Source organism: Tauraco erythrolophus, chromosome 2, assembly GCF_009769465.1.
Source record: "Tauraco erythrolophus isolate bTauEry1 chromosome 2, bTauEry1.pri, whole genome shotgun sequence".
Taxonomy (NCBI): Eukaryota; Metazoa; Chordata; class Aves; order Musophagiformes; family Musophagidae; genus Tauraco; species Tauraco erythrolophus.
The window spans coordinates 109,206,458-109,230,540 of record NC_141466.1 but is presented as its reverse complement, the minus strand read 5'-3'; the positions used below and the strand labels follow the sequence as shown (position 1 = coordinate 109,230,540).

The 24,083-nt window shown below is 36.1% G+C and overlaps 1 protein-coding gene across 1 annotated transcript in view; it reads left to right on the top strand.

Annotated features, from left to right (window-relative positions):
* Nucleotides 1-24,083, top strand: part of USH2A (usherin) — a 397,560-nt gene that overhangs the window by 101,446 nt on the left and 272,031 nt on the right. Inside the window, exon 20 of the mRNA XM_086629442.1 lies at nt 5,269-5,499. Within this exon, the coding sequence (XP_086485568.1) occupies nt 5,269-5,499 (231 nt within the window). The remainder of the gene's footprint in view (nt 1-5,268; nt 5,500-24,083) is intronic.

The following is a 24,083-nucleotide window of genomic DNA, read 5'->3' as shown; positions in this document are numbered from 1 at the left end:
AAAGCCTCAACCCATTTGTCATGGCAATACAGCATTTGTTTATGCCTGTCATAGACTGCTTTTCTACCAAAAGCTATACCTCAATTTTAAAATCACAAATAGCCATTAACCAGGTAATAAGTAATATATATTTTCCTTTGTTACAGAAGAGAAATATGAGGGCCATTTGCTGCTGGCCTGAAAACACGGATTGTTTTGCATGCATGTACATAAGTCTCTTCATTGTGAATAGGACCCAAAGTGATTAAACAAGCACTCTTAATATGTTAATTTATAATTTTAATTACAACAATCTTGTATATATAGTCATTAGTGAATACTAATATAAATATTTTTCTACCTTTTTATTCATAATGCATAAACCAATCATCCAGTTACTTCTCGGCAGTTGCCTGTTTCCGTTTCATAATACAATCTTTGTTCTTAGTTATGAATGCATTTTGTTCATTCCTGTCTTGAATAATCCCTCATTAAGCTAGTCACTTTCTGCTCCATGCTGAAAAGGAAAAATTATCATGCAAATGTGGCATGCCATATTAAAAAGCACATTACCAAACACTTTTGTTGCTGTCCTTCAATTAGTTTCCCTTCTTTGAATTTAATTTCATTTGTTGTTAAACTACTGACTTGATGTATGGACTCATGAATTTGAGGCTGCTGCCAAGAATGTAGCAGGAAAAAAATCAAAGCCTCTTCAGAAAGCTGCAGAGGCAAAGCTGAAATGAATTTGCTTCACCTTTGACAAGAACACTTGAGCGGCATTGGAATCCTCTGATGATTCAGCTTGGCTAATTATCCAATTATTTATTTCAAGAATAAAGACACTGTTTTACAATTAGAAAAGTGTAAAGTAATCTGAGAAATTTCGTAATGACAGATGACTTGAGTAACTTCTGCGGTAAATAATATCTGCGCAAACTTGTCTTGCCAAGTGTTCCAAGCTGTAGTTGAACTGCTCTTCGAGTTTTAGGAAATTAGTAGGGGCTCAAAAGGTATTTGTTTCTTCTCCCCTACCAACCACGTATTATACTTCAGAAAATAGCTCAGTTTGTTCTTTTCCCTCCGTGTCAAATTTGCAAGGTTTTTAAGCTATGTTTAAGTTGCATTCCTCTTGATTAAAAGCTTTTGGTTCAAAGCAATGCTTTTTAATTGCCTAATGATATAAGTCAGTTCTTAGGAAAGAACTGTGCATTTAGAGGTTCATTTGCAATATAACTGAAAAATTCATTGCATGGCAGTAAAACAATTTACTGTTAATTACAAGGAGAAGAATTTGCTGTACCATGCTCACAGATTGCCATGAATCATGCAGCACTCCTAGAGATTTATAACAGATGTGTAAGTGGGATGAATTAGCAGGGTTTAATAACAGAGACACAAATCATGCAGACTTCAAGGAGCTTTAATTGATATACTAGAATGTGACGGGCATGAATCACTCAGCCATTCAACAGCACTGTAACATATGGTCAGCTCAATATGCTGCATCTTAAATCGGTTGGTGAGTTGTTGGTTGTCCCATATGGTGGAAGCAATATATTTTTCATGATTTTTAAAAAATACTGTGTCTTACATCTATTTTTAAAGAAATATGATTGTAACATAGCTGTGTTATTAAATTTTCTTTTCATGTTCATTGTGGGTGGTTTTTATTCTTTTTGGGAAAGAGTCCAAAATGGACTCTAAAGAATCCTCTAAAAAAAAATCAAATTATTGTCAGAAGACATAAGTATTATTTCTTAACTCATTTATTGTTGAAATGACTGATAGTGTTGTGAAGTGCAGAGAAAGAAAAGAGCATACCAGGAATGCTATGTCAATCTCTGTCCTCTGGACTAATAACTTGTAGCAAAAATGAAATGGATGAACAATGGCGAGGCATGTAACTTTACCTGCAAGGTAAACTCCAAGATGGAAAAAAAAAAAAAAATTCTTTAAGTTTTTGTTCTCAAATTACTGAACATTTCTGTTTTAATTTGTATGTATACATTTTGAATTCAACTGAACAATAATTTAAAAAATACATACATTTTGTTACTGTTACCTTCCTAAACTATTCAGAATGGCTAATTGAAGGCTTCTGTGGAAGAGCACACAAGTATCTACCTACAGTATGCTGAACAGTAGTTACTCAAACATATGTAAGCCTTTTAAATTTAGGCATAGTATAAATATGTTATTCCTGGGACAAGAATCTGGCAGAGTATGGAAAAGCTTTAGCAGTTGTATTAGTAAACCTGACAGACTTGAGAAAGGAGTATTGTATCCTTAGAACAGTGGCTGCCAGAATTTAATGTCAACGATTAAAATTTATTTTGATCCTTACCTAGTGTTTATTACTGTTTGTATACACAACAGACCTTACTAATACAGAGATGCACTATTAGATGGAATTACCATCTGTTCAGAGTGAAATGCTGGCATCTGTCTTCGAGTCTAAAACTAAAATGATATTATTTCAAACAAAACAAAATTAACTGCTCTTTACTTACCAACTTCATTTTTGTGTACATGTGTGTGCATGCACGCAGGGGAAAGGCTTATTTGTAATGACCTGTGTAGCGATATCTATATTTAGATATATGACTTCAACATAAACTGTATGGACCATCTGTCTTTATTGGTCTTTTTTGTGCCCTCTGCTACACAATGACATGCAGCAATCATGGGCTTTTAAATACTGTTTTAGCTTTATAATATATTAAATGCATATTATATAGCAAGACATTAAAACTACATAATTAAAATACACAAAATGTGACTTTGAATGTACTAAAATATAGTACGCTTATTATTTTGACAGATGCGTCTTAACAGAATGTGACTAAAAAAATTAAATAGGTAAAATTATAGTAGATTCATCTTTTAGAAAGTAGCTACAGGTACCACAGTGACACCTTTAGGAAAATATATACTGTATCTTTTAGTCTTGGATACTTTTAATTTCAGCATTTAATACCCTGCTGGTCTAGTGCTACAGATTTATTTTCAGTTCTGTCTGTTCCTGTGCAGAGTTTGATTTTCTGTTTTGGTTTTGTGTTTTTTTTTTGTTTATTTGTTTTTTTAATGTAACCTATTATGTACAGTCTTCCACATTCTTGATGCACAAGAATTCTCAAGCATCAACGAGACTTTAGTTTAAATACTAATGTTATAGCAAGGATGTTACTTTCTGAAAGGGTAGGCTTCTGTTCCATATATCACAAAATAATAAATTGTGTCATGCCAGTGTTTAATGCATGTACACAGTGCATTAACTGTAACTGTAGTACATTTATTTGTGCTAGAGGAGACTTGAAAATGATTAAAAAATCAATACTTCCCTGTCAGAGAAGCAAGTGTTACGATGCATTTAAGTAGTTAATTGCATAAGCCCCATAAAAGCTTCAGGTTTGGGTATCAGAGATGCCATAATTATGGTCCAAGTAACTGCCTTTTATTAATACTAGACTTTAAAGGAAGATATAGTTATTGTCATGAGCGTTAGTTAGCTGTATGTGGTTTAGAAATAACGAATTTTGCCATTTCTTTTTACTATTGGAAAGCTGAACTGGAAGGCTCAACCTCTCATGTTCGCATTTAGAATGCTGACGTACACTACTTCCCTCAAAGGTGAAGTTTTGATTGTTGAGCTGTGTTTTCTATTTAAACTTGTGCATTAATACCACAATTCATTAGTGCTGTGCTCTACTTATGCAGGAAAGCTTATGACCTCACGCTGCATTACTTCAATTTTGACATTGTAAATTTCTACCATAGTGTGAGATACTAATTAGATTGTGAAGTCATAAATGATGCCTAAGCAGGAATTTACAGCACATAGTGTCATTGGCAGTTTCCCAGTTCCCCCACTCCCTGCTTTCTCCAAGAAGAATATTTATCAAGTTAGAGGGGGGCAAAGAAAAAAAAAAAAAAAAAGAAAGGAAAAAAAAAAGTAGCAACATGCTACAGGCAAACAGGAAAAATGAAGAATATGTTAATGATCTTGGAAATGCGTGAATGTTTAAAAGAATTATTAATTCATTCTAAATAAAACTATCTCTCCTTCTCTGAAGAATTTGCGCTATGTACAATGCTGTGCTGTGAAGCAATATGTCAGATTTCGAAGGCCCGTATTTTAATTCAGATTTTATTGTTCTTGAAAGGCGTTTATTGCTCTTTACTATGTCATTATGGGAACAAGTAATTTTTACAAGTTGTCATTGTATTTCACTTCCTGGGTACAAATGAAGTTTCTGTTGTTAAATCCTTTTCTTTATCAGAGAAAGAAGAGAGCGAGTAAAAAAGGCAGGATGAGATGGATATAGATTCTGTAGGTAATAGAGTGTTCTAATTCTTCTCCAGTGATGGTCCATTTCTTTCCCAACTGTATGGCCATCATGCCATTATCCAAACAGATCATGCTGCCCTCCAGTGGCTTACCGTACAGTATTTTAAAAAATAAAAAAATTTGTAGCTCAACTATAGAGTGACCAATGCTATCAGAATGTTTAAAAGAATATCAGAGTATTGGTTTTAATGATATCATTGTAATATAAAATTATCTTATGCTGATACTTTTGTGGAAACAATCTTGTGTGGAGTCTTACTGTGCACCATTGTTGGTGGAGAAAAGTTACAGAGGATCAGTTTCTTGAACTGAGTATGCTGTTCGCATCTGAAGGTATGCTAATATCTTGTGTGTGCACTATGAGGAAAACAACCTGATGGGCCTTTGTTAGTGTGGACGGATAGCTCTTCTGCTCCTGTTGACAAGAAAAAGTTCAGTGATGAAAGACTCGCGTTGTCATGTACCATACTGCTGAGATGTAACGAGAGTTAATTAACTCTGTTCTGATTCTTCTTTGGTCTTTCACTCAAATCCAATGCTGAAAGTCGTACAGATGCGTGCTTACAGTAAGTATGGCATGAGAGGATAATGAAGGAAAGAATACGTTCATGAAGACGTTGAGATTCAAGTTCTTTATGAAAAATAAATAATTTTTGCATATAATGCTAGAGACATTTGTCCAAAACCTGAATAAGCAAATAAGATATTTCTTGTGGAATTGAAAGAAAATTCCCGTAAAGATTGTTTTGGGCTGGTGGTTCTCTATTGTTTGTTGTTTCCCACCCCCCCTAATTATAGCTTTTATGGATATCTGAGTTTATTCTTAAGATGATCAGAAACTGAAGCAGCATGTTTTGCAAAAACTAAGTGCAATAAATAACTTCCCAAATATCACGGACTATGATACTTAGATAATTTTTTTTTTTTTTTATGCACAGCTCCAAGAAAACTTAGTGCCCCTCGTGTTGAAGGAATAAACAGCACAACGATAAAGATAAATTGGAATGAACCTGAAGAACTTAATGGGCCTTCTCCCATCTACCAGGTGGAAAGGATGGATTCATCTTTAGCTACACTGAGTACAGAAGTAATGAAAGGGATCCGTTTCCCAGGAAATGGATATTACAGATTCGCTAGTTCCACTCTCCCCACCAATACTTTCTTTACAGGTAAATGAGTTTAAATGACTTACAAAATGTATCAATTGTACCCTGCATTTGTTTTACCATTTATTATCAACTTTTATAAAATTTTCATGGTAAAATCTGTAGTTTTTAATTTATGAGCATAATGTGATTGTTAGTGATGTATGGGCTATTTCGATTCTCACATAAAAAGCCTGTGGGAAATGCTATTGGACATGTGGGATTTTTACTGCCTTGCCTTTGGACATAGAGATATACGTGATGGTGAACGTTGCGTATTTGACTCAATACCACTGGGTATTATCTTCTCTGTTTTTATTAGTTATTTTTTTGGGAACTTGGTGTTTTTCAGATTGAAGTAGACCAATTGTCCTGTGTTCTGTGATTCTTGTCATTTGCTGATGTCTTCACTTCTTGGATAAGCTAAGATATAGACAATATGTTTTTTGGGAAAATATCTAGATGAACCTCGTTGCATGTTTGAGACATAGTAGAGGTCTGTAAGTGAAATATTACATTGGTGTGCATGAAGAAATGGCATAGCTGAAGGTTTAAAAACAAATTTTGAAAAGGTGTGTCTGTATATCAAATCATAAGCCTGATAGCAGCAAGGGGAAATCAAAAAGGAATCTAGGTATCAGTGAGAGCAAGTGTTAGATGATATGCTGATACTGCGAAGACCACATCACAGTGTGGTACAACTTAACCTGGTACTGAGCCCTGTTTGTTAAGACAGACAAGGGCTGCAAAAAACACGCAGCATTGGTGACACCCAAAAGAATGCTGGAGATTTGAAGAGGACTGAGTAGCTGACATCCCTTGTCTTCTGGGTCACCACAGCTAATTCTGGCAAGAATATGTGAGCACGGACATCTTGGTGCTTGCAAGTATGTGTGTGTGCAAATTGAGTTTTTGTTAAAAAAAAACCAAACAAACCTTCTTGTCTATCTGTGATCACCCAGTGATCTGATTAAAAAAAAATAAAAATTTAAGATCTCTTCCTTTTTTTTTATTCTTCATAGGTGCTTACTTAACTCATAGTCAAATAATAATAAGTGATAATGTGTTAGTTAAATATTGACACCATGTTGACTTGCAAAACCTGTCTCTGTGCAGGAATCTGTAGGAACAGCTGTTGGGCTTCTTTTCTCATTGAAATTGCTGATTTTCCTGACATCAGAGTTTGCACCCTTTACCATACATTTAGTACAAAAACCTTTGATGTATTTCTTCTGTCATCAGTTGTGATGATCTAAACACCAAAGGCATTGAGAGCTGCAGATTTTCTCACTGAAGCTCTAGTCAGCCCCATCATTGCGGTATAGTTAAGTAGATTAATCAGACAGGTAAAGAATTATGAGTATCGCTGAATTTCCTTCTTCTCATCAGAAGTCTCAGAGTGTTGGAGAAGAGGGTGTTGCACTACTGGGGTTGTTAACATGCCTGTCTGTTTGCAACCAGACAAGCCCAACGCTCGTCTACCCGAGCGGCGATTCAGTCTGGGGTTTGGTTATGTTCCACAAGCTGAAACTGAGGCCCTGAATAAGGTTTATTGAGATGGCTGAGGTGATCTGAGAGAGTTTGGACAGACAAGCTGGGAGATGATGTTAAAATAAAGTTCCTTTCATATGGATGCCTGATGGCTGATAATGGCGTGTAGATAAATGTCATTTGTTATTGCTTTGGATTGTGATCTTTCTATTTGATCAGCTATTAGTGTGAGTATCTGAAGATGAGCAAGAACCAAAATACACTAGGTAATTTGTCCAGATATCTGCTGGTAATGATTGACAATTGGGTTAAATCAGCCTGTTTGGTTCCTACAAATGTGTAATTCAGGCACTTGACAACTCAAAGTTTTTGAGAAATAGCAATCTGGATTTTTCTAAGTAGATCATCAGTCTTTCTTCGAAAACATGATGAAGGGAAAATGATAGCAAATCTAAGAAAGTTTAAAAAGACAGACTTTTAGGGGAATGAAAAATATTATTTGATTGTACTTTGCACTTGTTTTGTTGTTGAGACCCTCTTGTTACCCGTCTCTGAAGACAAGCAGTTGGCAATTGTGCTTTATAGATGGAACAGCTTTAGTGTGCATGCAGCTGTGTACATTTTTGACACAAAAGTGTGCCAGCTTGTATATGTCGGTCAGCAGACAGATACTTCTTAGTGTGTGTGGGATCACCCACCGCTAATCCAGAAAAAGATGGATCAGTTTATTCATTGCTAATAAATGCAGTTGAACTCACTACCACCCTGACTGGTCTTATACTCCAAGGTGCAAGTAATAGGGGCAGATGTATTATCTGGGAAATTTTCCAAATTCATCTTTAGAAAAGAAAGAAAAAGGCAGTGAACACTGGTTACAGTAAGCAGCATCTTTCTGTCTGTAACAAAGCCTCCAGCTGCACAGGAAGATGTGCTCTGAAATACCTATTATGTGAGAAGAAAGTCAGGTAAAGAAAAAGATTACTTCTGCCAGAACTGTCCATGTGCAGCTTCTCAGCTCTTCAAACTGTGAAGAAGTGTTTTAGGCATCTGTAATATAATTTCCCAAAAGATGCAGACTTGATTTTTAGTACTTGTATCCCTTTGAAGTTTTTAGCTACAAAAACATTCATTATATCTATCAAAATACCACCAGGCAAAGGAACTGCTAGCATTCTTGTTTTAGCTAAGGAATTCATCTGTCTCCTATCACTCTGAAAATTGGACTATTCAGGTGTTATCTTTGTATCTTCCCCATGAGACAGCAAAGCACTATCATTCTGGTTTTATAAATGGGGAGCTGAGGTTCAGATGTTACTTAATGCAGGAGTTTATACATAAAAAGTCCTCTAGAAATGACTAGAAAGTTTTACAAATTAGTTATTTCATGTATTTTGCTTTATCATTACAGCCTGTGTGATGTGGTTGCTGGTCTGGAGTCAGAATGCTGCAGGAGCACTATTGTGGTTCTTTAGTAGTCCAGGCAGGTATTGTCTATTTTATGTAGGGTGTAGACAGGCAAGCTTGGAGTTCAAAGAACTGTAAAAAACCTGAGTGTTTGAATATCTTTTAAATTAAAATTATACTTGTATTATCCTTTTAATGACTGAGTCTAATGGCTAGGTCCAAGAAAAGCCTAAGGATGAAGGTAATGAGCATGATGTCCTATTAACCTGGCTTTCACTGCTAACAAGAGTTCTAGAATAGTTTGCTCTGCAGGAAAGTTAGAGTCTTCATGTATTTCTAACAGAGGTGTACCAAGGCTTTTACAGTGAGATGCTTTGAGATCATTGAATTAAATCCATGGAAAACAGCATACTCAACTGCTGAGATGTGTGTGTGTCCTGGTTTCACTGGGACAGAGTTAGTTCTTTCTAACAGCCAGAAGAGCTCCGTGTTTTGGTTTCAGTCTGAGACTTGCTCTGAGAAGAACGCGGACAGCACACTGATGTTTATAGTTGGCACTGAGGTCTCAAGGACTTTTCAGCTGCCGTGCTCTTGCCAGTGTGCAGGAGCACAACAGGATAGGGGGGAGCATTGCCGGGACAGAGGGTCCACGACTCTCCTTATGATTTGTGCTTAGATTTAGGATTGAGGGCCAAACTGGCCAATAAGTATTCCGTATCATGCAGTGTCATGCCCAGTATAAAAGTGAGGGACAGCTGGAAAGAAGGGCTTTTGCTCTTCAGAGACTCTCACTTTCACACTCTCGGAGTGCTCTCTGTGTCTTGCTGTCTATTTTCGGGCCTCTCACTGCTCCGGAATTGCTGTGTCGCGACTTACCTGTTTCGGGATCATTAGTCCGGGATGAGACGGGCCTCGGTCAAGGGGTGATGAGCAATTACACTGTACATCACTTGTTTGTATGTATTTATCATTGTACATGTATGTATATATTCATATAGTAGTAGTAGTAGTAGTAGTATGAAATTGTTCTTATCTCAACCCACGGGTCTCTTTCCCTTTTCTCCTTTAATTCCCTTCCTCATCCCTGGGGGGTGGGGGACAGTGAGCAAGCAGCTGTGTGGAGTTTAGTTGCTGGAGCAGCCTAAACCGTGACAGTGTGTATGTATATTTTAGCTAACAGATATATTTATTATAAGAATTTTTCCTCAATTCCGTTTTGCTTTTTGATTGAGAGTCAGGACTTTGAGGTACCTACATGGATGGAATAAAAATTAAAGTATGAACTTCGACCTGTGTAAATGAGCCCTGCTTAGAACCAAGTTTGATTCTAATTTGAGGTTCTACCTTCTGTTCTGGGTTTATAACTCATAAGTATCTCTTGAGGGCAGGCAACTTTGCCTTTATGCTTTACAGAGAGTAGGGGATCACATTTTTCTTTGAAAACATGAGTCCCTGGGAAAGCACATATGCACCCTATTGATTATATTGGTGGATACTATACCTTCATAGAGGAACAGTGCCACTGTTTTAACTTTGTAGAAAATTCTGTCAAAAAGCTGTGCAATAGTTTTTTCTGGAGCAAATATACTGAATTAAGCTCCTAAGGATGGACAAAGTGTGCTTTGATTTCCAGATTTTATTGAGCAAACAGATACCAAAACACCAAGTTCTTTTGAAAAGGAACTTCTCGGCCCAAAGAGTAACTGGTTGAAAATTGAACTCTGAATGTCTCTGAGATATAATGACATCTGAGCTAGGAGTTTCAGGACCAGAATTTAGTTGTCTAAAGTACAGTCATGGATTACACAAATCATTTTTTAAATTCTTTCCTCTGATTGATCCATTGCAAGACAGAAAGTCCGTGGCTGAGCTGACGAGATAGGGGAGATTATAATTAGAAAGCATAGAAATTGCAATCAATTGGACACATGAGTGAACGAGAGAGCTCCTTGGACTCCATTCTATGGAGATAGTTGGGCTCCATGAAAAGCTCATTGTATCAGTAGGGGTATGTAAGAACTTCTCACTGTGTAGAGAGTGACTTGATTGCTACAAAGAAGGAAATCAGAGTAGCAAGACAGCTGTGTGATCAGTTACATTCCTCCCTACCTCTCAAAATGACAGTACTTTTCAAATATAACGTTGGATGTAAATTGACAGTTCTGTGGCATTGTGGTGGGTTTTGTAAATAATATACGTATTCTTTCTATGAATGGAGCAAAACAAATCATCCAAGCATACTTTGTGTTCCTTAAAATACAATTTGAGCTTGATGTCAGGAGTTATAATTACATATCCATATGAGAAGTCTTTAGTTAGTGATAAAAGAATTTTTTCAGGTGGATGAAATATTCTTTGTGACTATGGTATTTTAAAAACAGTTGAATTCATTTTTGTTATTTTAACACGATTTCTCTTGAATGCTACTTGTATGAAAAGAAAATTATTCATGTAATATTGATCAAAATGCAGTCCACTCTGAAGAAACTTTTGTATTTTGCCTTGCTTTGAATCCAAGTTTTCTGAAGTAGGATACTACACTTAAAAAGAAGGGAGTCTTGCCTGGAATATGTATTCTTTGCCAACCTCTACATGATGCAAATTCAGCTCTGTAATAATTAGGAAATAACTGTATGAGGTAAGATGTTCATATATTCAGCATTACAAGCAGAGCTTTTTTACAATGACATTTTTAGTGTCATGAAGTGGTCTTAAAAACGTGTATTTAAAAATATATCTGTGCTAGTGTTTTTACTGCCAAATTCTGACTCAGATACACACACATTTCTCAGAGTAGAGACTCTTTCCAGTAATGACGTTTCTTAATGAGTTTGCCATGGAACACTGCACAAGTGTCGTTTACATTTGTTCTGAGCAGAAGTGCTGAGAATGGCTGTGGTCATTGAATGTTTGATCTCTCTGTAGCTCTTCATCACAGTGAACTTTCTTTGCAGTAATGTAAAACAAATTCCACTTGATACAATCTTGAGCAAACATTTCATAGTTAATAGAAGACTCAGATATCTTCATTAGTATATGGAGCAAAATAAACAGACCTTTTCCACCATCCCAAATGAAGTTTATGGAATGCATTATGACTGAAGACCAAGAAAATGAACATGATTGGAGGTCTAAAAATAACGTAAGAGAAAAGGCTGAAGGAAATGGGTTTGTTTAGAAAAATGAAGACTAAAAGGAGACATGATGATGGTCTTAAACCACACATTTTTATATTCTTTAGAAGAAGAGAAGGAACTTTTATCCATGTCTACTGTGAGTAAAGGAGCAAAGGGCTCATAAGCAGCTTAAAACGTAGCAAGGTAGGTTGTCTTCTCACAAGAAATTTTTTTTTCTACAAGACAGGCTAGTTAGGCAAAGGAATACATTGTAGGAAAAAAATGAAAGCTCTGACACTGCAGATTTTAAAGAACAGTTGGACGAGCCTTTATCAGGAATAACCTAAGTAAAATTGATTCTGCTTTGGAGTAAGTGGGTTGATTCTGTGACCCCTAAGAATGTTTTCCCAACATATATCCAGTTATAAACTGAGATTAACCCAATGAAACTGGGAAAGATGTTCATTTCACCAAATAACTCTTAGAAGGAAAGAGCTCCCCCCACCCCGCTTGCCAGGAACTTTGCATAGATACAGGTCTGATTTACAATTTTCTGTAAAAAGGAAAGGTTGCATGAGTTGGAGAAGTTTTGCTTCTATTTTATTTTCTCTCCTCTAGATATGTTCCAGGCATTCTTTTTTATGACTACTGATAAGGTTTGAGTTGGCTAAAAATGAGTTTTAATCACTAAATCATAGAATAATGGAATAATTTAGGTTGGAAGAGAAGTCATCTGATCTTACCTCCTGCTTATAGTGAGACCATCTAGACCTGCTTAGGTCTTTATCTAGTTGAGTTTTATCTCTATATGTAGTCAAGTATATTTCCAACGATGTTTCCACAACCTCTCTGGGAAGTCTGTTCCAGTTTCCAATCTGACCAGCCTTTTGGTAATTTTTTTCCCCTTATACAGAACATTCCATTTTTGAACTTGTGCCCATTGCCTCTAATTCTGTCACTATATAGCTCCAAGAAAGTGTGTCTTCATCTTCTTTATATCCTTCCATGAGGCAATTGAAGAAGGCAAGATCATCTCCTCTAGCCTTCCATTCTTAAGGCTGAACAAACCTTGTTCTCTTGACCACTTCTTATACTTCATGTACTTTGGCCCTCTGATTATCTGTCTTGGTGCCCTTCCACTGGATTTGTTCCAGTGTGCCAAAATCTTTTTTTTTTTTTTTTTTTTTTTTTTAATGCCAGAGTATCCAAAGCTGCTTTGTGGGACTTGCATTTGCCTTTGTTGAATTTCACAAGGTTCTCATCAGCCCTTTTCTCCAGCCTGTCAAGAATCCTGTGAGTTGCAGTGTATCCATATTTTATTGCCTCAAACGTTTTGATAGTACCCTTCATCCCATGGCCCGGGATTCATGTTAATGAATAAAATTGTTAAACAGAATTGGTCCCAGTACCAGTCCCTTTTAAATGCTGCCTACTGGGCCTTGTGCCACTTGTTACAAGCCTTTGAGTCCTGCTCTTCAGCAATTTTTTTACCTACTTTTATAGTCCACCAGTGGTCCATCTAATTCTTCAGCCTGATGGCAAGGATCCTATGGGAAACCATGTTGAAACCAAGGTACATAACACTCGTTGCACCCTTTGGCTGCTGAGCCAGTCCTTTCATCATAGAAGGCAATCAGGTTGGTTTGGCACAATTTGCCTGTAATATATCCATGTTGACTGTTCCAAATCATCTTCTTGTCCTTTATGCATCTGAATGTGACCTCCTACATAGAGTCCCTGGGGACAAAGGTTAGGCTGACCAGTCTGTAGTTTCCCTAGTCTACAGACACTACTTTACAGCAAATGCTATTAAATCTATCTGCTTCAGCCTTACCCTAAAAACACGAAAAGAAGGAGAGAAATCTGACCTTTTGCTTAGCTTGGCTTTCTGGATTCTTTGTCTCTCTGCTGGCGTTTTTTCCTTACATAGCTTTTTAAGATCTTTTTTTATTTCATTACATTGAGCTGAAGAAGGTAAATAAGATTTTCTTATGGAAAAAATGTTAAAAAAGGAATTCTTACACCAAGCATTCTAATACCAAGAAAGGAGGAGGACATGTTTGTTTAGCTGACTTGGAGAACACACTTTATATCTCAGGAAACTTTTGATAGTGCCACTCATTTTTCACACTTTTTTATTGAATCATACACTGAAGAGCTCTTAGACAGCTCTTATTTTGTTGCATCCTTTCTGCCTTGGTTGTTGCCACAGAACTTCTCCTTAGAAATTATTTTAATTTTCATGCCAACATCTTACATTTTTTCCTCTTGTCTTCACAAGAGAACAATTTAAACCCACGTCTTCATCTTCTGTGAAAGAAAGGTAAAGATCTTCTATATAACCATCAAGTGGCTGGCTTCAGTAAGAATGGGAACTATCCTTTTTTCTGCCTGAGAACTGTTTGCACAGACATTTTAGATAGAATTTTGTCCTAGTACTTAAAATGAATTCACAGTTTCATCTTGAAAAACATATTCCTTTCTTCCTTCCTTCTGAATCCCAAGAAGCCTAAAGATAGGGAGCAAGAGAGGGGCTGAGTATAGAGAAAAAGGAGTGATCCAGCACAACAAAGTGAACTGTGCTGCTTTATGAACAAAACAACTTAAAACATTTTCGAAGATGCACAACAGGGACTTAGGCAGCAAATAAGCCAAGCTGATGCTGACCTTGCCAGTGTTACAGGGGTAATATTTTCACTAAGAGGAGCTGGTTTTGTTAGGCATAGACATACTTTTTACCAGCATCAAGTATATGCTTTTTCTGTCTTTTTTATTGTAGAAACGATTTATTGTAGCCACTACAGGGCAGAAAAAAGGAAAAAGATTCTCACCTTCTGTATAATTTCTCATATTTACCTCTTGCAGTTCAACAGATCAACTATGCAGCACAAGCTTTGGCATTCAATTGCAATTGTTTTGCAATTTCTTGACTTTAGTGTCAAACAACATTTTTGCTAGTGTCGTGTGACATTCTGCACTGCATGGTTAAAAACAAATTTTTCGGTAGTCCCCACTTTGGAAGTTGTAAAAGCAGTAATTTCCTATTGTTATATCAAGCTGCTAGTGTAAAAGCCCTTTCCCAAACTAGATCATACTTAGTTTCAACTGTCGACTTGTATAAAACAAGTTACAGAATTGAGTCTTCTGATTATAATAAATATACCTCACGACCTGTACTGTGTAAAACAGCAGTTCGTCTCCTTTTGTTACAACTCTAGTTGTGCTTCTGTTAATTTTGTGCAAACATGATTCAGTATTTTGAAACATAGTGGGCATTCTCTCCGTAGGTGACAAACGTAAGAATTAGCAGAAGAAAAGGTTTTTGTCAATTATTTCAAAGCACACATGTTTAGTCAAGGGTAATAAAAGTAGCTACTCCCTACTGAGTTTGAATTTTTTATAAACTAATATGAGAGTGTAACCACTTATGTACCAATCTATTTTATACAAGATTAATTTCCACCAGTAAAGAAAACCTATATATTTGGTGTTTCTTTTTCTTGCTTGTCTCCAAACAAAACACTGATAGGATTTGATGTAGGAACTCTGTATAGGAATCTGCACAAAGAATACTCATTGAATTTAACGAGAGTGTCTGTGAAAAAAATGTTTTTTTGTTTTAGTATCTAGTCTGGCCTTTTTTTCATTAAGAATGGAGTTCTTGTGTATTTCTTCAGCTCACTGGAGAAGCCAAAGGTGGGATTATATTTTGTGTTTACAAGGGCAAAGAAGGGGAGGAGAGAGTTCAAGGAGACTTACTGTTCTCTTTGCCTCTTCTGTGTGCAGCAAGGGTAGTGGGTGCCCCCATATATGTCTCTGAAAATAAACAGTTACGGAAGCGCTGTGTTTTGCTTCAGGCATGACATCTTCTGGGATTCCTTTTGTGCTTGCATGCTGTTAAAAAAAGGTGCGAGATGGAGGGACTTGTTGCGAGGGAGATATAGGGAAATAAAAGTTGCTGAAAATAAACGTAAAGAACAAACTGGAATGTAGAAACTGCACAAATGCATGAAGTTTGTTTAATACAAAAGAAGATAAAAGGAGAGGGGAAGGTGTCGAGCATCTCTTAGAAGTTTTACACGAGAGATCCATGTACTATGTGTTAAATGGAGGCTCGTTTCATTTGACTATGACTATATAGTTAAAGCAAGGACTGAAATGATACAGGTCAAAGGAAGAACTTGAAGCAGGTTTGGGCATAGAAAATGGTAGTTCAAGGGATGTTCATCTTTTAGAGTGAATGTATGAATGCTTCTGGAAACTCTCAGGCTCAAATACCTGATAGCACAAAGATAGGTGAAAGGAAACTGACTATTCCCAATGTTTTTTCCTTGCTAGTGCAATTGTGGGTCTTCCACACCAGTACTTCTGTATTTCAGATTTTTGTAGGATTCTTGTGTACTAGCATAATTGAACTTGTATCCCAAAGTAGTTTTAAAGGGAGTTTTAAATGGAGGTATTTGATGAGAAATTATAGCCAAAAAGGAATATTCCTGTAGCTTTGACTTTAATAAATGTCAAATGTTTGTGCTAGAGCCAGAAGGCAGTAACAATGGCTCTTGGTCAAGATTTTCGTCTAGACTAATCATGCTGAATCCTCTTGTGTTTTCAGTGGTGCAGTTATACTGCATCTGCTTGGAAAATATCGGCTAGTCCAAGGCAGGATGGCAGGAATTCTGTTTATTTTTGATGCGGCCTCTCTCTTCAAAGTTGTTCTTTAATTCCAAATGGTACATAAATCTTGTCCACTTTTTTCCTCACCCTTTAAAGTGCCATTTCATTGAAGAAAAGCCTGCTTTTTAACCCTCTTGAGAAAAGTTCCTGTATATGGACAAAAGGACATGAATTTACAGGAGGATACTCAGTGATGTGAAGGGATGCAGCTTGACAAGCTCTTTGTGGGTATTAGATTATTTATTTATTTATTTTGAGGAGCAGTTTATGAACAAGCACAGGAAGGATGTTATCTGTTCCTCCTAATTCTTGGATTCTATGGAGAGTTTTCAGCAAGGATGAAGCAGAGAGGTTGAGTTCTATATTAGCTGGTGAGATACATGAAATTAATGCCTTCTGGCTCATGTTTGGCCCTTATTTAGATTATTTCTATAAAGGGTTATTTAATCCAATGACTTGAGGGAGACATTGCGTTTGACTAATACTGAGACTTTAAATTATGCTTGCTTTTAACATACAAATTCCTTCCCATATTGTGTTTTTAAATGGTGAAGATGTAACTACTGAATTATGTATTGACTGAAAGAGTGTGAAGAGTCTCATACATTGATTATGATTGCATTGTGAATTTGATCAGGAAATTTTCATAATAATAATATAAGGAAGCTTTTCACCTTCTAATTGATTTTCAGGGCGATTAAATTAAGACCTTGTCTAAGTACGACTGTCCTTATCAATTACTGGCAGAACAGAGAAATTAAAGGATTAAAAATTTACGTGTGTTAAGATTCAGTATTTAAGGTCTAAAATCAATCAGATCATAGACTGAATAATTCCATTATGACAAAACTATCTCTCAGGATTAGACTGTGGTTAATTTGGAGAAAAAAAGGCTGTCTGCGCTAGTACATATGGGAAAAATTAAGATTGTAAAATCAAGCGCCTAGAATTTAAGAAACATAGCTAAAATAAGCAGCATGAACTTAATTCAACCTTGTTATTTTTATGTGTTATAATGGCATATAATCGATTGATTAAAAACTAGCTTATCCGTAGGTTTTGTATGTGGTATGGACCAGCTGTTACCTTTTAAAAATTAATACTGTTCCGTATATGACTTGATGCCTCTCTTACTGTACGTATCTAATTCCTAAGTAAATGCAGATTTTTTTTTTTTTTTTCCTGTACTATTTTCACTGGAGTATCTGAGTACTTTGTAATCATTGATATTCACCTTTACAACACCTAGATTGTTAGTTTTGTTTTATGAATGGGGACTTTGGGAAAAGAAAAAAGAGGACTGAAAGCTAATTTTGAGTGCTCAGTTTAACATAGGTAGAACCTGAGTTTTCAGAGTAGTTTAAAGTAGAGTCTCCACCGACCCCTGTTTGATTAGGAACACTTAACACTTCCACAGATCTCCATGGGGTGTTTAAATGCAAGCACTTAAGAAAATGAAGAGTGCACAACAAGTGAATAACTCTGAAAAGTTTGACTTATGTAATGTGAGATAAATCGCTGAAGAACTTTGTGGCAGAGGTGGGAACAGATTTCTCCAGAGTGACATTGAACTGCACTAACTATGAAACTGTCCGTTCACTTTTCATACTCCCCTTCCTCTTTCATTAAACATCCACAGAGCACTACATCAAATAAGACAGGCTTCTGTGCACAAAATCCTTATTTGCTACATGAATTCTGTTTTAGTTGCTGAACGTCATAAAATCCTTGAGGCAGATATCTTATGGGAAATGTGTGTTTGTATAATTGTAGACTATATCATTATTCATCCTCTGTTTGTGTATGCATTAATTTTTGAGACAATTTTGGGTTTGTGTTTTCTAAATTTTGAGAGTTTACTTTTAAAGACCTAATGTGGCCTGAATAGTTATTATGAATTCTAATTAAAAAAAAAATCCCAATGTCATAGGAGAATCCCAAACGTATCCATCATGTGGCACATTGCTGACTAATACAGATGTCAATGGGTAAAAATCGTTAATATTCATGAAATCTCTTTTTGATCGGAACTATTAGAGACACTGACTGCTGCACTAGATGATCAAATGTATGTGAAGGGTAGAGTGCATTCTTTTCCACCGTATTCCATGTTTACTGGCAATGTATTTTTTCAACTGGATTTATAAGGAGAGTTTTTACTAACGTTTATAGTTCTCCTGTTTTTCTATTTCATTTCCTCTTCCCCCCCCCCATTTCATTTGCTTTTTCATCTTTTTCCTGTTTTCATGCTATCCATGATGTTTCTTGCTCCGTCCTCCCCCCCCTGCTTCTTTTTTCCTTCTAGTTCAACCATTACGATGTCCTTGATCGTCTTCCTTCTATGTTCTTCAAAGCACTGTCATCTTTTTCTTTATATTGCTAGGCACCAAGAGGTAGAAAATTAAGAGGCCGAGAAAAAGACTCTCAGCCTTCCTTTCTAGCATCTAGCCCACCATCAGAATTTGGTGGCCAGGACCAATTTTGTGAAAGAGCCTTCTTAGCTCCTACGTTTCTAAGATGCAAAGTCTCCATGCGAGTGTAATTTTACTTTGAGAATTTTGCTACAATCCTCTGGCTAACCATCCTGCAAAGAGCTATTTCCTGACATTGATAAATTTAAACTTCCATCTTTTTTATCTCAGGATATCCGCACTGTAACAAATTCATATCTCTGATCCATGGAAAGAACGAACCAAACCACTTTTGCGTAAAAGTGTATAAAAGAGTGATTTAAATTACTTCTTCAAAGTAATAATGAAAAAGTATTTGCCATGAAGCAAATATGGTTGTAAAAGATTTTATTTTCTTTTTCTTAAGAGAGAATACTTTAGAAAAGTCCTATGCAATGATGGTGTTAAGGACCCGGAAGGTGAATTTAGCAGTAAGTGCTGCTGCCATTCCAATTTGCAGACCTTGGGAAGGAAGTATTTTCTGCATCTAGTGTTAGTGATGTTTAATAAATGCTGACTGAAAAAGTGTGTTGAAGTTGCAGAATTTTGATTTACTAAATCTTTGATAGTTATGAATGTACAGAGTTTCCAAAGATTATAGAAAGCTTTGCCATAGGATGGAATGCTCAGGTAGCAGCACACAATGCTTCTGAGACTAGAATTATATGCTTTCTCGCATGTTTGCTAGTGTTTTTCCTCAGTAAGTGTATATTTTTAAAAAATTGAACTGAAGTGTATAACATATGTTTGATTAGATACTGGTTATGGGTAGTTTGTTATTTTGACTTGTCAAGTGTAATCGCCTTGGTTTTTGGGCTATACAATGCTGGTTTTTTTTCAACTGTGAAAACAAATACTTTTAAACCAAATTATTTTTTCAAGATACATCCCCAGGATGAGATGGGATTACACGCTACTTTTCCAGTGCTCCTATCTTTTCCTCAAGCTATTCATACTTTCCATGAAATGCACTGGACTTGGTAAAAGATCCCTAAAGAAAACGTAGATGGACAAAATTGTAACCTTAAATAACAGTTCAGTGTAGCAACTGAGAATTCAGAAAGCAACTGTTAGCATAACTATTAGAATGAAAAAGCAAACCTACTAAGTAATGTTTTTCTGGTACAAGGACCATTTAATATGGTGACAGAAATGGCATATACTAAATTACTGGAGTATTCGTTGAGATCAACAGTGAATTGTTGCATGACTTTTTTAATTTAAGAACATTCTACAGAATGACATACCGTATTGTAGAAAAATCTTGAAAAATAACTATATCTTTGTATATACCCAAAATGAGATTTGATTGAATGTACTTAGATCTGTGCTTACTGACTTAAGATCTATAATACCCTAAGATTAATTGGGAGCATAAATGGAGAAGCTGACAACCTAGAACCTTGACTTCTTAAAATTGCTGACCCAATTACTGCTAAGCCCTTTGCTGACATGTTAATATGTCTCTTTAAACTGGTAAATCACCACCATTTCTGTGTGTCCTAGAGTTGGTCCATTGAATGAAGGAAGATGTAAGTTTAATTTAAATAATTATTGACCTATTATGACCTTTTCATTTCACTTGTACTGCTCCTCTCAAGGTAAGCAATTATATTTTTATAGTGTTGGATGGTAATCAATGTACAGGAGCTATCTTTATTGATTTAAGTAAGGCCTTTGATCTGGTAATCACCAACAATTGCTATCTAGGCTGGCCTTAACTATATTGGATGTTACTACGGTTATTTGATTTTAAAATATGCAGAATTTAGAATTTTATCAAGATGTTGCAAGCGAAGTAAAAAAAGTTTGGAAATCCGTAAAATTCCACTTCATAATCTTCATTAGAAATTGGAAACATACAATTGAGAGAGAGAGATTGTTTCATACAATACATGCAATTTTTTAATTTATGATTAGTTTTGGGTTGGCAACCTGATTTTTTTTTAATATCAAGCAGATGGTCCTTTTAGGATCAGTTTTAATTAGTGGGGGAAGCTTGACTTTTCTTAATTTTTTAAATCTGCTACCTATACTGGGCATTTTTGGAAGGATGATTTAGTTCATTGGGATTTTTTTGTGGTGTTATTTTTTTTTTTTAAGTCTGTTTTATACTGTGAATTCAGAGTCTCAACCTTTCGTTTCAACCACACGTTTGAGAGTGGAAATAGATCTGAAATTTTTATTCTTACTATTTTTTAACCAAGATGCACTTTTTGCACATACATTTTATGCTTTTTTTTCTTTAACCAATGTTCATATCAATGTACTAGATAAGAATAGTAATTGAAATACTGGACCTTTATCATAGTTTGTAGGTGGTACCTGAGTATCTTCCAAAGTATAGTTGTACTCACAACTAATTAGTTCTCATATTTTTCCTTACTCCTCGTGCACCTACTTCTTTTTTACCTCTTTTATAACATTCTTCTCTGGACATGTTTTTCTCTGCTGTGCCCAGCACCGCCCTCACCTTCCTTCCCCCCCGCCCCCTGCCATTTTGTTTTAATGTATGACTTTGGAAAGCCTGAGTAGATATGGGTTTAAATTGTCTTTGGAAAGCTGTGAAATTTGTGATCATTTCGATCTGCTCTTCTAATGAGTTCCAGGGCCCCTATCCTTCTTGCAAAGGGAGTTCTGTCTTGCTCTGGTGAGCCTTGAAACTAACAGCAGTTGCTCAGAGAGGTCACCAACATAATGAGAAGGGCACTCTTGAGATATTTTGAACCACTTCCATGGATGGCCATGAAGATTAATACTGGGACCTTACATTTGACCTAATACTCTATGGAGAGTCCGTGTAGTGAGCAGAGCAAATGGGATGATGTGCTCTTGGCACTGTGTAAATAAAGCTACTGCACTCTGGATTTTTTTTTTTTATTTTTTTTAGTGTGAGTTAAAATATTGCATCTTGTTCTTGCTTTAAGGTCGTGAAGGTGTGAGTTGTTATGACCAGGTGCCTGCCTGAGAAGTGGCGACATAATCTCCTAGCTAGTAGTAGGTGGAAGGAGGCAGGCTTTTGTATGCTACTGTCTCTGCCAGCCTGTGCTGAAATGACTGGAATTTGGTGTTTTGAACTGTGTTTATGAGGAAGTTGATGATGCAGTAGAACTGACTGATAAGCACAGCAACATTATTCCCAGTCTCTCCATGTTTTGTGATTTCATTACCTGTAAGACCTATGAAACAGTTATTTTGAAATAATTTGTTCATTCTTTGCTTATCGAAAAGGCATTTTGTTCTTTCATTTCATATTTGTGCTATTTTGGGTTTACAACCCATTTGTTGTAATTTTGGAATTCTTCTGTCAGTCAGTATTCTATATTTATTCTTCTTTCATATTGCTAATAGGTTTGATTGTGCAAGCATGCAGTACTGCTGTTAGCTTAATCCCAGCCTTGTTCAGTCATGCACAATATTTTTTTGAGTCTATTGGTCAAAGGCTAAATGAGATGGTATGTAAAGGCTGAGACTGATCAGCAGGCTTAAGTATTTTACCTTAAGTCTTACCATGATCTTGTTTCAGGGCTGCAGGAGTTTAGAGTGGAGTGGCAGATACATGCATGTGTGAATTTTTTTATCTCTAAATGCCTATAGTAGAAGCATATTCCAATATAGCATTTGATTTTAAAACAATATAGGTACTAAAGCAAATAGAATCCTCATCTGCCAACATGGCTAAGAAACAAAAATCGAAATGACTCAACATGGGAAATTATAATCTTATATTGGATAAAATTATACGGTTAATTTCTGCTCTTTGGAAGAAAAAGTTATTAAATTCCTTGAAATTATGATAAGCCTTGAAGTCATAAAGGATATTTACTTGTCTGTTGTACTGCTGCTAAGGTTTTAGTGGCAGGGGAACCTGCCAGACAGAGGTCTCTTTCCCCATCAGGAGAATTTCTTGTCCTGCTCAACATCTCTGTACTCTTCCACTTTCTTTGGGAGTACTCTACTGAAGCTAAAAGACAGTATATAAGCTTTAAATATTTTTCTTATAGCACTAACTTCACACTGGTGTTTCACAGAGCTATAAATCTTATATCAGATTCTTTCTTAAAACTTTTTGTATTAAATAGCTGTATGGGCAAAATATTATTTCATTTCACCAATTTATGCTATAAATACCAATATGAAACAACATGTTCTCCTGAACAACTCTAAACTTGAAAATGCTCCCTTGGCCCCTTATTGTACCACAAGGTATTTTTCAGATTGCAGGAGGGGGTTGAGATAAAAGCTGTCATCTGGTTTTGGTACGGCACTGGGTGTACGATAGGTATTTAATATTGATGGTAAGAAAAACAGGCTGCCATGTTTCAAATTAGAACTATTGAACCAGGTCCTATCCTGTGTGTACATATATATATAGTACTATAGGACTTGGGACTGTACTTGCTGATCTGAATTTCTGTCTTCCTGTAAAAGTTCATCCAGCTCTCATAGGGTACCAGTTTATTAACCATTCCCTAATACACATTGTAGATGGCAGGCGCTAGAGTCTTTGTCGTTGTGCCCCAGGGCTAAGGCACTCTGCCTGAAGATATTAGATCCGCCAATTTTTTCTGTGTTTATAAAACTGGCATTTCTATTTTCTCAAGTCTTACAGGTAGCCAGAGTGAGCTCTAATTCTGTTTTTTTTTTTTTTTTTTTCCCCACGAGACTCATGGGATATTAGTCATATGAAGTTATTTTAGATGTTTATATTATGTTGCAAATATTTTTAAACCGATCATATAGAGTGTGCAGGGAAAAGGGGAAGCATAAGCAAGAAAAATAAATCTCTTGGTCGATCGAGTAAATTTTCAGTACAATATATGAGCATTTAGCCACACAAGTCCCATTAATGTTAATGGTCCCAAGCTTTCTTTTATTCATCACAACACTGATTGCACTTGGTCAGCTCTTTATCAGTTTGAAGTATTGACAGTAGGAGGAGGCGTTCCCTTAGCCAGACCTGGCTGTTGCAGTGCTCTTTTAACTTAGTCATCCTGCAAATGCTCCTGTAAAGGGATTTATTTCAGCAGATCCAAAATACATCAGCTGGATCATCTTACCCTGGTGCTAGCCCTTTTGCATTGGCTCCAACTTGCAAGAGCATTGATTTTTAAATATTGATCATTATTTACAAAACACTCTATAGTTTTGCACTATCTAATTTATTAAACTATCTTCTTACCTGTGCTGCTGCTAAAGTCCAATTTTTATCTTGCTAAGAAGTGACTATTTGCTTTCTGTGGTTATGATTATGATTTAGATTACAAAACAAAGCTCTTCCCTGAAAATATGTTGGCTGCAGTAACTCAAGATTTCTAAAATATCTGCTATGCAGCTCCACTTTTCCTTTAGTGCTCTATGTGTACTCCAAAATTCTTTCAGTGCTTTCTGCAAAGGATGTTATGCTTACTATAGTTATCGCAGAAGAGATTTTTTTTTCATTCATATTCTTATGGAGTACTTAGTTTTACTT